Source organism: Aulonocara sp. 'chitande type north' Nkhata Bay, linkage group LG20 (genome assembly GCF_057382095.1).
Source record: "Aulonocara sp. 'chitande type north' Nkhata Bay isolate Kocher_YH1m ecotype deep benthic linkage group LG20, A_spYH_male_GT1.1, whole genome shotgun sequence".
NCBI lineage: Eukaryota > Metazoa > Chordata > Actinopteri > Cichliformes > Cichlidae > Aulonocara > Aulonocara sp. 'chitande type north' Nkhata Bay.
Window position 1 is genome coordinate 30491704 of NC_141363.1, and position 17026 is coordinate 30508729.

Below are 17026 nucleotides of genomic sequence, written 5' to 3' on the forward strand. Positions count from 1 at the left end.
CATGATGTTTCCACCCCCATGCTTCACAGTAGGTATGGTGTTCTTGGGATGCAACTCAGTATTCTTCTTCCTCCAAACACGACGAGTTGAGTTTATACCAAAAAGTTCTACTTTGGTTTCATCTGACCACATGACATTCACCCAATCCTCTGCTGTATCATCCATGTGCTCTCTGGCAAACTTCAGACGGGCCTGGACATGCACTGGCTTCAGCAGCGGAACACGTCTGGCACTGCGGGATTTGATTCCCTGCCGTTGTAGTGTGTTACTGATGGTGACCTTTGTTACTTTGGTCCCAGCTCTCTGCAGGTCATTCACCAGGTCCCCCCGTGTGGTTCTGGGATCTTTGCCCACCGTTCTCATGATCATTTTGACCCCACGGGATGAGATCTTGCGTGGAGCCCCAGATCGAGGGAGATTATCAGTGATCTTGTATGTCTTCCATTTTCTGATGATTGCTCCCACAGTTGATTTTTTCACACCAAGCTGCTTGCCTATTGTAGATTCACTCTTCCCAGTCTGGTGCAGGTCTACAATACTTTTCCTGGTGTCCTTCGAAAGCTCTTTGGTCTTGGCCATGGCAGAGTTTGGAGTCTGACTGTTTGAGGCTGTGGACAGGTGTCTTTTATACAGATGATGAGTTCAAACAGGTGCCATTCATACAGGTAACGAGTGGGGGACAGAAAAGCTTCTTACAGAAGACGTTACAGGTCTGTGAGAGCCAGAGATTTTCCTTGTTTGAGGTGACCAAATACTTATTTTCCACCCTAATTTACGAATAAATTCTTTACAAATCCTACCATGTGAATTCATGGATTTTTTTTCACATTCTGTCTCTCACAGTTGAAGTGTACCTCTGGTGCAAATTACTGACCTCTGTCATCATTTTAGGTGGGGGAACTTGCACAATCGGTGGCTGACTAAATACTTTTTTGCCCCACTGTATATGGGAACTTGATGCGCAACATATCACTGAAATGAACAAGTCACAAAAGTTAAAGAAAGTCCAATAATAATATCATTCAATAACTCTCTATAGTTGGATTTTTGAAGTTTAAAGTATTTCACCGAGTGCCCTAGAAAGGGTTAACGCTACGGCACCCAGCACCACTTTTGTTATTCTTTTTCTATGTTTGATGTGGAAGTACAGTACTTAACTCCCTGCGCAGAGTCTAGGTTGGATGATATGTTAAATGTTTCCAACTGGGTGGGTGCTGTCAGTTCAAAAACTGGTGACTGCCAATATATTCACAAAGGTGTGAATGTGGTGTGTGTGTGTGTGTGTGTGTGTGTGTGTGTGTGTGTGTGTGTGTGTGTGTGTGTGTGTGTGTGCGTGTGTGTGTGTGTGTGTGCAGGGAACCCCTACACCCATATGCACTTGCTTGTTGTAATCAAAGCAAAATCTCCTCTCAGATATTTGTTTGGTTTTAAACTGGACAAAACCAGTAAGCTTTGGGGGTCCAAGTGGAAGCTATAAGATGTTAGGAATCTTTGTACACTTTAACTATACAACCTTATATGTTATTCAATGATCAATATCTCCAACCAGTAACGTGCGGCAGTTGTTGCTTCTGTTAGCTCACATGCTTGTCTGACATGAGAACAGAGACTTTCACACCGGTTCTTTGTTCTGCAGTACTTAACATCAACTATACAATGCCAGGTCTCCGCTGCACTAGATTTGCCATTCAGAATCTCGCTTTCAATCTGTCAGCGTCTGTGTACAACTGCAGCTCGACACAACAAAAAGGAGACACTGCGCAGCTATTCAGCAGTTGCATTTTACAAGTTTGGTATGTACCAAGAGGCAGGCGGCTAGATCGGCAGAATAAAGAGACAAAAGCATAAACAACAAATATCAAGTCTCAAAAAAAGCACCCAACACTAACAGAGCCCTAAATTCAAAGTCATAAAGGGTCTTTGGGATGAGCTTAACCTTCAACAGGGAGTGGTAGTGTCGTGATGGTCGCAAATCATTTGTTTGCAGGGAACAAATCTCCAAAAAGAATTATACATTCACTACATTCATCTTACTGCACAAGCAACTCGTTGTTTTTCTTCCACTTCTCTGTCAAACATAAAATCAAATCAGCGTCACTCACCACCTATGGCCAATGACAGCCAATGATGCATGTAAGGGCATGCTGTAAGCTAGCATATGATTGGCTAAGAATTAAACCTGGGACTAAGAGGATAAGCTTACAATGAATAAACAGAGGCTGAGAGCTGGGAAATGCCAGAAGTGTAGGACTGATGGAGTTGGTGAGTTAGTAGGTGAATGAGAGCCTCAGATAGGCTACCTCTTGGTCACGACAGAGTGAGGGACACATGCCGGAAATAACCACTGCAGTATACCGTATACTGACGCAGTGACAGGAGTGAGTTGGTGACTGAACCACAGCAAATATTTAACAATGCCCCCCTCACAAAAAAAGTGAAATTTCTCCCATCACCAGTAACTGACCTTACAAATTCTCTTTTACCAAATGGAAGTAAATCCCTGCAGCTCGTTCCCAAAATCATGTGGAAAGCCATTTCAGTAAAGCGGAGACTGAGGTGTTCACTAAGAACTATTAATGTTACATGTGTTGTGATCTGGCATCCACATATTTATGCAGTTATGCAGTACAGTTGGCCAAAGTTTAACTTGAAAGTCTGTTAGCAAAAGCTGTCTTCAAGTTTTCGTCTGCATAATTTTCTTTTTCTTTTTTTTTGCTTCAGCTTGTGTTCCTTCCCCTGTATGACACACATGTAGAGATTTTGCAGTGATGGGTGTAAAGTAATTTTTTTCAATAGGACTGAAAATACAGAAATAACCTTGGTGTTTATAAAGAAAGAGGGAGAATTTATCTGTTCCAGCAGTCCAGATAATCTACTACTCTCCCTCATGAGGAAGGTAAAAGACACGATGCATTTGTGATCCATCAGAATGGATCACAAATGGGGCTGTTTTTCTGGAATCTTTTCTTAAATAAAGATTTCAAGAAGCCATGGACTAATCCTGCTATTAGACAATGCCAAACGCTAAAACCTGCACGTCCCATAAATTTCCTCAGACTATCAGGGGTTTGTGAATCAGCAGATGAGTCTCTGAACTATTCCAGTCATGAAACTTGGGTTTCACACCAACAGACCACATAAGGTGATGTGATCATTCTCACAAGTGACCTTCCCCCACCACCCCACCCCCATCTCTAATGCCACACTTACACCACTTGTCTCCACCCACCTAAAAAACCATAAACGAACACTTCCTGTTGGTGATTTCACTTCCACGTACACCGCAAACGTTTTTCACAAACCAGTAGCCTTTTCCCGTCTTTACCTGCACATGCATTGCAGGTGATTGTGGAAGATTCTAGCACTGGCTGTTAGATATTTGAATGAAACCTGCTCATTTGCAGCAATTTATTTATCAGGGTGCTCCCTCTGTCTGGCTAGTCCCGGTCCCCTTTCTGTTGATGACGGCGTGTATGGAAGAAACGACGCACTGTCTGGAGATCTGCTCTCATCCTCTCACGCGCTTCATATCCTCCCTTTCCTTTTTGTCTATCCTTGCTTCCTTTATTTCCAGCTCTCGCTTGTTTCTCCCTGTCCTCTCACCTTTCCTCCCTCCGGTATAGCCCTCTTTCGTTGTATTACAGTCCATGGCTGCTGCCTCCACCCCCCCAACCCCCCAAGCCTTGCGCTTCTCCCTCCCACTCCCCCCCCCCCCCCCCCCCCCCCTTTCATTTTGGGTTCTCCGACAGTGGTAATGAGATGTTTCATTATTTGCATTTCACAGCTTTTAATAGAGGGAGAATTTAGGCTAAGCCCCGGGTCGTCAGTCAGGGAGTTACCATGGGAGACATAGCAGGCTTAGGGGCCTAGAGAGAAAGATAGCCCAGAAACTACATTCACTCACACACACACACACACACACACACACATCTTGGAGTGTGAAGGAGGAAGACACAGGAAAAAGACAACAGAGAGATGGTCACATGGATCTTCTCACCCTTTTTTTAAAACTCTAAAATAATAAGTAGTGTCACAGGTTGCAAGGCATTTAAGGTGAAGCTGAAACCCAGCCAGGGTATTTAAGGTAAAGGACATCAACACCAGTGTGTTTGAGTCACACCTCTTTCCCTTACTATGAGCGGATTTCCATTAGATCACTCTAGGCTTAACACCTGCCTGGCTGAAGGTGAGAATGCATGGTGCCGGAAAACGTCTGGAGCTGCTTAACCGTATAGATCAGTGGGACGGAATGATGGGAGGGTTGTAGAGGCTGATCTTTTTGGATGTGCAAAAAAAACCCCAAAACAATAAGAAGAAATACAGGTAACTGCATGAAAGTCTTCAGGTGAAAATAAGGGCGGTGCGGGTATTGTTTTTGGTCAGTGTGTGCAAGGTGTGACCAAGGATGGAAAAGCAAGGGATGAAGGGAGTTTTGCTAAGTCTCCCTAAGCCTCCCGGATCCTCTTTGGTCCCTCTCCACATGACATGGCTATCCTTCTTTGAGTCAATCTCTTCCTCCACCTTGGCTCCTTGGATGCCGGCCAGTGAAACAGAGAGTGGGCAGAGAAAGGGAGAGTGAGGTAGAGGTGCAAAATGTGGCATGATTAGAGCTGGTGGGGAAGGTGGAGAAAATAAAGGTGGACAGATGGAGGGCGTGTGATAAAAGAAACAAGGGGAGAAGGGGAGAAAACACAGAAAACCTACAGGGAGATTTAAAGAAGTCAGAAACGGAGATAAAATGACAGACAAGAGATTAGCAATAGTTTTTTTTCAACTGACAATAAAGGAAAAAGCAGCTAAGAACAAGCCAGCTAATAGCTTTGTTGTTTTATTTATTTATTTTTTTCTAATTGCTTGCATGCCTGCCTGGGCCTGGCTCTGTGTCATATGCATGTGTTTGAGTATGTGTGTGTTATTTTTGTTCGTGCCCGCCTTGTTGATGGACTGCCACCCTGGCTTGTCCCGGAAGGCTGCCAGCTCCGTCGGATTGGGGATTAACCCCGGGATAATGGCCTTGATGCCCAGTTGAGTGGAAGCAAAGCTGTTTAAAAAATATTGGCTGCCTGAGTCTCTCTCCCCTCTCTTCCTGTCTCCCCCTCTTTCTATCTTCTCTCTCCATCGTTCTAGCCTTGGCGTTTCTGTGATTCTCTGCTCTAGCTCTTTTTTTTTCTCTGTTTTTCAGTGGTCTTTATCTCTTCCATTCTCATCTCTCCAGCTCTACGTTTTTTTCCCTCTGTCTCCCTTTTGACTCTTCACCTTGCTCCGTTTTCACGTAACCTCGTCCCGCATTCAACGCGACCTCTTGTAGGACCCTGATTTGTAAAGTGTTCACACATTCAGTTTTACATTGAAAATAATAAACCTTGAAATTCAATAGAACTTTTTTTGTTTTGTTTTTTAAGTAGTGGAAGCAGTAGATTTGAAACTAGAAAGTAACAGCTGCCCTGTGCCACATGTGTATGTAAGAACAGTGCCTCTATTGTTCAGCCGAATATCATTTTAATTCCCTTTATGCATGTTCTAATTTGTTCCAGTACTTTTCTCTCATTACGCAGAAAAAAAGAGTCCACTCACATTCAAATAAACAAATTCTTACTTCCTCTTATTTTTGTCGGTATTAGTGTCAAAAAGCCACGTAATATAAACAACTTAGTTTTATTCTACTTTGTTTGAAAGGTTAACACAGCACATAATCATTCAGTTCAGACCTGCCACCTCGGTTCCTTTTTCCACAGAAACTGCCTGCTCTGATATGATAGGGTGATGGTGCAAGTCAGTACTAGAAAATATGCAAAAAGGAGCGTGTTGCCTTTTTAGCTTAACTGATAAAATTCTGTAGCTCAGGCATGAAGCCGGGGTGGTTGACAGCATAAAAGCCAGCTCTTGGCTACCGAGTCCCGCTTTGATATTCCTCTGCCTACCTCCTTATATTCATTCACTTCTTCAATCTCTGGCCAGTTTCTATTGCATCCTCCCCTGCTGATTGTCAAAGACAGCGCCAAGATAATGATAGGGATGTTAAATGGGGGGAATTCAGTGTAATAAGGCCTGCTTTTGTTTATGAATTAAATGAATTGATCTTGTATTAGTAAAGATAAGAGATCTATTGCAGCACTGTGCCCTTTGGCATGTATTCTGTAATCCGTGCTGTGCTATGTTCATTATTTTGAACATAAGTCTAATATTCGATCTCGTTTAGCTGCCGTTGGTCTCCATAGACTCTTGAAAGAAATATCTGAAACAACAATGTAAATGCAAAACACAGAAAAGTGGTGTAAATGAACCAAACGAATTTTATACGCGCAAAAACAAGTTCACGCTGTACTTTAAATGTTTTTAAAATGTTTTCACTCTCATGATTTGATCAGTTTGTGTTTTTTTCTCTTGATTTATTAATGGCTTTATTTATTTATTTATGTGGCCACTCAAAATGGGGGCTGTGTGAACTCTGTGTTCACTCGGTTTGACATGTCGAACTCATTTTATCAAATAATGAGCTGAATTGTTACATTTGTCGAGCAGAAGGCCACAATTTGAATTTGGAGTGATTAGCTGAGGGTGGCGGTTTTGCGAGCAGCACATTGGCCACTTAATGATAATTTGCCCTGACCAACTGGAAATCCTTTAATTCAAAATAAATACAACTGCAAACTGCCCAGATACTGCTAACATGCACATGAAGGAATTTTAAAGCCAGTTAATCTGTGTACCTGCTGACAGGAATGTTAATGACGGCTGAATCAACAAACACCAAAAGTAAAAGTGTGCTTTTGAGCGAGTTGTATTTGCTAAAATATGTCGTGCAATCCCATATTATCACCCTGTGCGAAGATGTTGCACATGTTGTAACTTCTTCATCCAGAGTGATGTGCGAATCCCTCGTGGAATCTCAGCGTTGGCCTGCCGTGAAAGCTCTGTGTTAAACCCTAGTACAAACAAAGTATCGCTCTGCCTTTGATCCACAAGGACCTTGCGCTCCGTCTCCCCTCGGTCCTGTGCGGTCAAGGAGGCAGAGAAGTGGCTCAGAGGGACAGGCTGCATTAAGAGAAACAGAAGAAGGAGGAAGCCCCATTCTCTCACTCCATCACACGTCTCATCTCTTTAGTCGTCTGGCTGGGGCCTAAAGTGACTTTGCCGTGATGTGACCAGGACAAACCGGTGTGATGCCATGACGGCTCTGCTAAGCGTGTGAACGTGGGTGTTTTTAGTTCTTGCATGTGTATTGTGTATTTAGGGGCAGGGACTGAATGTGTGTGCGTGTTTTGAGGGGAACGGTGCTTTTGATTTTGTATGTGCGCGCGCGCGCGTGTGTGTGTGTGTGAAGAAAGGAGGGGTTAAGGAGGACAGTCACTTTTGATTTGGCCTCAGAAGGGTGACAGGGACTTGGAGCTCCAGTGGCATGCTTTACTGAAACAATCTTCTCTGACCTCAAACAGGCGCACACAGACTGTCAGCCTGCCTCCTGATGACTTGTTCCTTGCTTCTTTTTCATTATTTATTTTTCACTTTTGCAGTGAAATTTCATAGAAGGATGAAAAGCTTTTTCTTCCTGCTGTGTGACAAACATTAAAGCCTGAAAGCAGGCTTTAGTTTCTGTAGCCTTGGTGAGACTGCTAATGCTTTGGATGAGACGCAAAAGTCTCTGGCTCGCTCTCTGTATGGCTGATTGTTTGACAAGTTCATTTTACCTTGCCTTCCATTCTTGCATCAGATATATACAGTATATTTGAAAAAAGTAATGATTTAATATAACTGCAGGCTGTACTCATATTGTAGAAGGGATGGGTTTTGGTCTTGGTGATTCTGGGGTAAAAAGGTGGAGACCTTTAAGGAAGAGAGAAGCTACTATGAACACGATGTTTATGTGTAGCTCAGGATTGGTTCCTCTGGAAAAGGAGTCTTTGACTGGAGGGATTTGGACATGCTGAAATTAAACAAGCCAATTAGGCAAGCAAAGAGTTTAGAGGTCAAAGCGCTCTCCATTAAAGCTGCTTTTCTCTACCTAACGACTAACTCAGTATGTCTCGAGTCTGTTGAGGCAATAAATCTGATTATACCTCTCCCTTTCTTTCTCTTTTGCTCTCAGTCACTGCTGTTTGGGGTTTTTTCTTGTTTTACACTCCACTGGTTGCTGCTTTTGGTAAATCTAAGGCATCATTTAACATGTTTTGGGGTGCAATTCTAGCTGCGCGCTCACATTACGTTCAACCAAACTCAATGACACCTTTTTTGTACCTGGTCTATTGTATCAGAGCACTACCACAGGGCCATTATCATTAGATCTATGGACACCCATCACAGCAGAATATGAAAAGTCGCAACTATACGCTGATAAGGATTGTAAGCTGTATTTAAAATAAGTCAGATCAAATTACAATCACATTTTTTTCCCCCTCATCTCGTGGTGCGTAGCACTGATGCACGATATCTGTGTCAGACGTTTCTGACTTCTCTCAGTTATAGATGTGCAATGAATTTTGTTACAAACTGATTCCTGCACAGGCTGTAACTAATGGTTGTTTTCATCACCTGCTAATCTGCCGGCTTTTTCAACTTAGACGTTAATCCCTCTCTCTACACACCATTAAATAATAATGAACATTCCTATAGTGCAATTTTAGAAAGTCCAAGGTGATTCTTAAGATGTCCTTTGTCCAACTTTGATTTTAAAACCCAAAGAAATTTTGGTTAGTGTGACAAAGAAACACAATTTTTTTAATTTCTTTTCCTTTTTTTCATGTTACTCATTCAGTCATCTTTGTAACACAGACGGAAACAGAGAGCTGGCTGATCCTAAATGTGTGAGCGAAGACATTATTGCTCCACCTAATGACTTGCTATAGCTGACTTCCTCTAAACTACCAACAAATCTATGTCTGAAATCGTGCTGACCGCTGCTGAACGGTGTGTGTGTGTGCTGTACAGTGACCCTTTATTTCTCCATCCATGTTGGTTGGGAGAAAAAAACGCCAGGCACAGAAACCACAGGAAGATATCTCAGTGAATAAATGACTCCTTTTGTGTTTTATCTGGCTCTGAGAGCAAGTCTATCTTATAGACTTGTCTATACAATTGGATGTGCCAGTGGCCCTGAGAGAAGAAGAGCAGAGGGATGAGGAGCAGAACAGCTATGTCTTTAAAGCTGCTCGGTTTGTCCTCAGAGGTGAGAGGTGAAGACTCTCAATACCTCTATCAGAGCAATGCAGAAAGGAAAAAATATTTCAAGGTTAAACTGCCAATAGATTTTTTCTGAGAAATGTGTGAGCTGGTGGATAAAAGCATTGCGTCAAAACGTACCTTTTGAGACTTTGAGGGACACTGTTATTCTACCTTCACATCCAACTTTCCTCCTCCTCGCAGTTTTTTTTTCTCTCTGACGAACACCAATCACAGCGAAAGGTTTTGAGCGTGCTTTGCATTGATTGTTTTTTTTTTCTACTTGTGCAAGGCAGGCTTCACTAGTTGTCACCATCACTCCATCCACTTGTCCACTGCTGTTCATAGGAGGTGTGTTTGTCCAAGTGGACGTGGGAGACACTGTGGATTTATCTGATCTTACAAGCCATCAGGTTGAGCAGAGCTTTGCTAAACATGACCTGAAGTGTGCCGGCCCCCGAGCAAACGCTGCTGTCACCTTGGCCAACCCGAGCTGTCATCTCTTAGAATGGCCCATGAGAGTTGACAGCTGTGGCGTTCCCAAAACAAATCACTGCTGCGTTTGGTAACACTCTGCGTCCCCACGATTTAGCCCTCACCGAGACAAGAGCAGGAGCGGCGGCTGCTAATGCTCTGGCTAATGTACTGCCTGCATGTGTGGGTCTTCTTCTTCCTCTCTCTCCCTCTCTCTCCCTCTCTCTGTGTGCATGTACATGTTTGTATTTGAAAAATCTTAATGTGGTTTCTCTTTGTTTTCCTGCCACCTTATTCCCTGGTTCAACATAACGATGTTCACGTCTCCCTTTGTCTCCTTCTTCACTCCCCTCGCTATGGCCTTTTCCTGCAGCGCTTCTCCAGTGTTTGAGCTCACAGTACATCTTATGTGTCACCTAACCTGTGCACAGCAGGCTATACTGTTTCATCTACATTCAAAGGAAAAAAATGATAAAAAAACAAAACAAAAAGACAAATCAGAAATTGTTATTTGTGTGGCTAAAAGTAGAATCTCTCTTATGAGATAAGAGATTGTAAACATTCAAGTCGTGAGCTTTTTTATGGGATTTAATTTGCAAGAATAACAATAAAATATGACAGTCTTCCGGTTGTACCACCATGAAAGTTAGATCTTTGTTCCCTGACAGTCAAGCCACTCCACAATTTGTCATTAAGGGTCCTTTCTTTGTAGTTTAAAAAAAAAAAAAAAAAAACCCTCAGTGTTCGCAAACCTTGACTGAACCGTGCAAGATCACAAACACTGAGGTGAAGGTTCAAGAGTGGATTTCTGTCTTAACTAGACAGCTGATTGAATATTCATAGTCAAAGGGAAACGAGAAAAAAAATAAAAATAAAACAAATAGGAACCGAGGCTGTGTTTATTGATATATGTAATGGTGAAGTGGTCCGTACTAAATGAGTCTGTTTGCTCCCTCAACAACTGTTTTGTGAAAGTGTTACACTTTTTAACTGACATTTTTAATGAGCTTACACATGCTCTTTCTCTCTCACACACAAACTCACACACACACACTCACTCACACACACACACACACACACACACACACACACACACACACACACACACACACACACACACACACACTCGCAGCCACACACACTCCCACACACACATAAATGTACCTGTCAGACACGGTTTAAACACAGAGAATTTTGACTATTTGTTACTGGGCTGTTTTTAGACATCAAACTACGGCATTTGAGATGTGGTTTCCATTGATGTCAGGTTTTTTTGTTTTTTTTTATGTCACAGTCATTACTGATATATCCTTACCCTGGCTCATCTATAAAAGAGTGGTTCAGTTAAATTCAATTTTTTTCTCCCCTCGTTACATGAAAATTAAATAAGGTTTGCAAAAGTGGATTAGATTCTATTGCTGCTATATATACATATTTATCTATTTCTCTGCATTGCAGAAACCAGATGTCCGTACTGTACATTTGAAATGGTACACTTAAAATATTTTGATATGTTTTGCAGATTTAGTTGACTGATTACACGTCGTCTTTAATTTTCCAGCAGATGTTTGGAGGAGAGGCTTTTGTTCAACTACACAGATGAACAACAGGAAGGAGGACATGGAGATCTCGTCTCACTACCGTCAGCTCCTCAGAGAGCTCAATGAGCAGAGGCAGCATGGCATCCTTTGCGATGCCTGTGTCATTGTGGACGGAAAGATCTTCAAAGCTCATAAGAATGTCCTCCTGGGATCGTCACGCTACTTTAAGACTCTTTACTGCCAGGTAAGAGACCTCATTGGGGCAAAAAAATGATCTTTTACAGATATTTTTCCTTTATAGCATGAGGTAAATATTTTTTTTAAACCACTGCTGTTAATACTCCTTCTTATAACCCTCCAGGTTAAAAAGGGGGCAGAGCCTCACCACCAGACTACTGTCACTCATCTGGATATTGTCACAGCAACAGGCTTCAAAGCCATCCTGGACTTCATGTACTCGGCGCACCTTGCTCTCACCAGTAAGAATGTGATTGAGGTCATGTCAGCTGCCAGCTACCTGCAGATGACAGATATTGTCCAGGCTTGCCACAGCTTCATCAAGGCTGCACTAGACATCAGCATCCGCTCAGAGATGGCTGATGAGCTGGCCGATTTTGAAATGGGCGCTGTGGCTGCTGCTGGCCTAGGTGGAGGCGGGGGCGCTGGAGGTGGTGGAGGAGGAGCTGGTCTACCAGGGGCAGGGGGTGTTGCAGGAGCTGGTTTAGGAGGCGGAGGGGGCATAGTGGGCATGGCGTCTGAAGCCCTTGCTTCCATCATGTCTGGTCGCAGCACCTCTCCTTGGCTGGCTCGCCGGACCAGCCCGGCCAACTCTTCTGGGGACTCAGCCATCGCCAGCTGCCATGAGGGTGGCAGCACGTATGGAAAGGAGGACCAAGAACCACCGAAGAGCCATGAGAGCCAGGAAGAAGCCTGCCATGACTCTCAGCCTGCATGGCCTCACGACTATCGGCCTGGCATCACTGTCAAAGAGGAACAGGTATCCCCTGCCTCCTCCTCTCATCCCCGGGACACTCCCAGGGGGGCAGCCCAAAGCCAGGCGGAGCAAGGGACTGGGGGACCTGGTGGAGGAGGTGGAGAAGGGCCCTGGCAACCTCTGTCAGGATCAGGGCGAAGGAAGAACAGGAAGAACAAGGACACAGTCAGACATATTACCCAGCAGGCTGAGAGGAACTGGGACCGCGAGCGGGACAGAGAGAGAGAAAGAGACAGTAGGCCTGGATCTCCTCTGCCCTCCATGCTGGCTGTAGCTGGATGGAACTACAACGGGCAGGATATCCCAGGTAGGACTGACAAGCTTAGAACACTTTCTCCTATTTGTGGAAAGTTTAAAAGCAGTAATAGTGAAAACAAACCGGGTGTCTTTAGGTCAGAAATGTGGTCTTTAGATTATCAGGTCAACAGAACAGCAGCAGATGGAATTAAATTGGACAGGCTCTCAAAACTGGTAGGATGGAGGGAGGCCAAAGAAAGCCCTTTGTAGTGCTGATTTGATGACTTTGAGGCTTTAGGGTGTCCTGGAGTTGCTAGAGTTTTACAATGCTGGTCCCTACTTAGTTAGTTATCCAGTCATGTAATTAGTGATTACTGGTGAGATAATAAGATCAGGTTATTTAATTGGGTGAGAGTGTCACCTAACACCTAACTGTAGCAAAATCTAATTTATCTTTTAAAAGCCATCTTCTAACCAACAGACCAGTAGATGTGTTGGAGCAATTAAATTGCCTTGTTGACTTTATGTGCATTAGAGTGTGCATGACACTTTACAATACGGTGCATTAGTGCCTAATACTTTCATTCCTGCATGCGTATTTCAATGCATGTCAGCTATCCACAGTTTACTAGTATAAAATGACCTCTTTTCCTCCTCCGGGGTTGAGATTAGCGAGCTTATACACTAACGTGTTAGGCCTAAGATGATTATCTCAAATCTTGGAGGTGTGAGGTGAAGCCTGGGTAAATGCAGATGGATAATGAAATCCTCTCCTTACTGCAGTTTATGTAAGCCACACTCCCACATAAACAAGCAAATGCATATGCAAACACACTCATGAACACATATTTATTTTGAGAAAGCCTGTCTTGATCCTCGGCCTTGTGTGTTTAGTGAATTCCTTTAGACTAAAACTTATACATGAAAAACTTACCTGTCTGTGTGTGTGTGTGTGTTCGTTCACCTCTGTGTGAGTGTGAGCGTGTGTGTGTGTCTATGTGAAGCCCAAGGCGTCGATAGGTAGATCATTAAAAGTAAGGGAAGCTAATCCTGGGCGCATTAAGGGAGTTGGCTGTGAAATGGGCACACGCGTCGCGCAGCGAAAGAAAACAGGATAATTGAATTGACCTGGGTCACTGCACGGATTACCAGCGCGTCCTCGCCATCCCAAGCTCCTCCCCTCTCTCTGGGGTTTAGGGAAGGACCTTCTGGAAAGGGCGAGAGGAGGGAAAAGGAAGAGAGAGTGGCAGATGAGAGGGGTAATGAGAAGGAAAAACGACAGAGACAAAAAGAAACGGACGTTGGAAAGTGCATCGTACCGGGCTTACGAGAGTTAGGCTGTGCATCTCAAAGTCTTCTAAGCAAGGTTATTGCGGTTACTAAAGCTAAAACCGGGAGTGGATATGAAAAACAAAAAAATGTTTTCACAAACTGAAATGGAAATTAAAAATTATACTTCAGAAAGAAGAAGTTTAAGTTAAAGAAAGATTGAATTTTATCAAAAGCATGAGGAGACAGAATTCTTCTTAATTTCTTGCCCTTGGTAAACAACCGCATGTTATAATAAAAAAAAGGCCTTTAAAACTAATTAAACCCACTTTGGAAATCAACAAAAAGTAAACTGATGAAATTAATAAAAATGTCCCAGGTCCCTGATTTTGTGATTGTAGTACGGTGCCAGAACCACATGCACTCACAAGCTGAATGGCTCTATTAAGTCCCTTGGCTATAACCATGGTTCTGAGCTGTGGTGGAAAGAAGAGTTTAAGCCTGCCTGTGGTGAAGCAGCCATTAATAAGAAAGGTGTTGTCTCACCTAAAGGTTAGAGGAAGTCTAGTGTTGCTGCTGGTGTAGACTCGCCTGGTGCTCGCCAAAAGGCAACCATTTATCCTCGCTTTCACCCGGGTTTTGGGACTGGGCTCAGCATGGCGAAGAATGGAAGGATTGGGTCTCCTTCAGTTGGATGCCATTTAGCAGTAAAACATCATGTTACCAGTGGGCTTATTTGAGATTTAACAGCGGCAGTTTATATCAGGATGTGTGACACCATATTGTGTATTGAGTCCGTTTGCAGTGGGTGGTGTCTGTGTGCTCAGTAAAAGTTTAGGGGATTGCTGAACAAGTTTAGTGGCCTGATATTAGTCAGGGAGCCTGTACGGGGAGTGGTGAATTGTTTTGGTTGTGGGAGTGCTCCTCTGCTCGTAATGTGTAATGTCCACAAGTTTGTTTGACAAAGTCAGGGTTAAAAATATACAGGATGTCTGTGAGCTTATGAGAGTTAGTGTTCTTAAGTCCTAAGTCCCCCTTAAGTCCAGGATTTTGTCACCTCCAGGCAAAGATCACAATCAGGAGTGAAGCTGTATGGAAATGCCAAAGAATTAGAAAGTGATGCATGATTCTGTTACAGATTTTTCAAATATAATATTAGAAAGCGTTACAGCGATGGCAAAGAGTTACGTCTGTTTTATGACAGATTCTTTGCTGCTACTTGACAAATAAAGAGCTTATAATAATGGAACACTAAAAGTTCCCGCTGACACATAAATAATATTAATTTAAAGATGAAAACAAACAGACCCAACAAACGTAAAACACGTACATACACAGCCTATTGCTGCGATTGTTATCCCTACAAATAGAAAGCCCACGCTGCATTATTTTGATGATGTGACCATGGCAGGTCTGCTACTGTATTCTTTAGGCAATAAAGTCTGTAATTACTGAGTCATTCATTCTTTACTTCATTAGTTTTACTGACGTGTGGGATCGAACGCAGTTTATCCTACTGCCAATTATATAAATCAGAGCGCATTTAATGTTTGCCTGATAAACGATTTTCAAGTTTTCCAAATAATTGCCTGAGTTCCTGCTGATTGACTTATAGGCTGTTTTTTATTGTTTTTTTTTGTAGGGATCATTCTGAATGGTCACATCAGTTGAAAAGAAAAAGCATACATGGCAAGTATGCATAATAATGATGATGATTCATTCCATTCACTCTCACAGTAAGCCAAGACACTGCAAGCAGGCGTTAAATCAGTCACGTTGAAATAAAAATGCAGACATAATAAATGTTACTAATACAACAAAGCCTGCTAAATGTGCTTATTGTGAGGTGGTAGGTTAACGGTTTAGAGTTAGTTCGTTAGTGTGGTGAGGGTGTTGTTTCATGAAGTCCAGTTGTTGCTTGTCATAAAGGGTATCCAGGAGAAAGGGCACCTTCAGTCTTAGATTAGCTTAATTGCTTCATTCTTTATTGATGAGAAGTGCCTAGACGCACTCTCTCCCTCACTCCTTCTCTCCCTCTCTCTCTCACTCATTCATCTGTAATCAGTGTCTATGCTTTGCTATTAGAAACGCTTATATGACGCACAACCACGAGGATTTCACTGGATCATTCTCTAATATAAGGATAATGTATAGCTGCGTAAAGGCTCAGTGTATTAGCGTGCATGAAAATGCCATGTGCCCATGTTGACATAAACAGCTGCGGGAATTAGGATTTGTTTTCTTTAGATCCCCTTCCGTTGCAAGCATCTGCTCTGTTCACTTGATGTCATTATTGAGGCCAGTAAGCACTCAGCATCCTTTTCTCTCCCGTGCTAACGCTTGATCTCCGCATTTCTTACGTTCACCTTGTCTGCCGCCACGAATGTTTGAAACATCACACGTGAAGCCAGAAAAGAAACCAGCCGCGCTTACATCTCAGGGAACTGAAACATGTGTATGTTTCTTTTTTACACAACACTATATTAGAGGTGACAATTTTTGAGGAAGAGAGTTTTTAATAGTCTGTACTTCTTTTGCCTGCATACGTCTCAAACCTTTGAATAATTATCCAAGATTATTTTTAGTTTGGCCCCCGCTGCTTCGTCCAGACCTGGATTAGAAAGCTCCAGCAAATCAAAGACATTGTTTTGAATATCAGGAGTCAATTTTTTATTTTTTTTAATCAGTTTAGTATATTCTTCTGTGGGGCCTTGAGTCAGCCTCTCTTTGTGTAATCCACGCAGGGTGTGCAATCAGTTAATCAATTTGATGAATGTGGTAGCTGTGTTTAAAGGAGGTAAAGTTGGTAGTCTGCTAATCTTGGGCCGGTAGCTCAATCCCCGGCTCCTCTAGTCCGCATGTCAAAGTGTCCCTGGGCAAGAAACTCAACCCCAGCCCTGGCTGCCCTCGATGTGTCAGTGTGTTAGTGGATGCGGCTGTGAGTGGTCCACAAGACTGTAGAGCTGCTACTTAAGTGCAGTTCGTTTGATTAAACAATATTAAATATTTTTTTATTAACCATGAAAGTGAACCTCAAATGTGCATATGAGCGATAATATTCTTGGCAACTCATGAAACGTAAGATTGTGCACACTACACACAATCTCATACAGTATTTATAGATATCGCCAGATATCAGGAAGATGGCTAAGTTGTGACTATATGAGTGTCATTTTGAGACATTATGTGCCGTCTGTGCTCATTTTACTTATTTTATTAAAGTAGGAGTCACTTCTTTGGTTGGTGGATATGACATTTTGGAGGCAGACGTCACCCTTTCTTCTGAACCTGCCCCCTCAGACTGAGAAGAAGCCAGAGCTGCTGAAAACACGAGTTAACGATTGATTAAAAAAAA

At 42.9% G+C, this 17026-nt stretch overlaps 1 protein-coding gene across 2 annotated transcripts in view; it reads left to right on the forward strand.

Moving 5' to 3' along the window:
• The window catches only part of zbtb46 (zinc finger and BTB domain containing 46), a 57075-nt gene that overhangs the window by 11819 nt on the left and 28230 nt on the right, over positions 1-17026 (forward strand). The window contains exons 2-3 of one of the 2 annotated variants that reach the window (XM_086278283.1): positions 11195-11415; positions 11533-12472. In XM_086278283.1, the coding sequence (XP_086134409.1) occupies positions 11230-11415; positions 11533-12472 (1126 nt within the window). In that variant the 5' untranslated portion in view covers positions 11195-11229. Of the gene's footprint in view, positions 1-11191; positions 11416-11532; positions 12473-17026 lie in introns of both variants that reach the window. The other variant, XM_086278282.1, reaches the window with a different exon arrangement.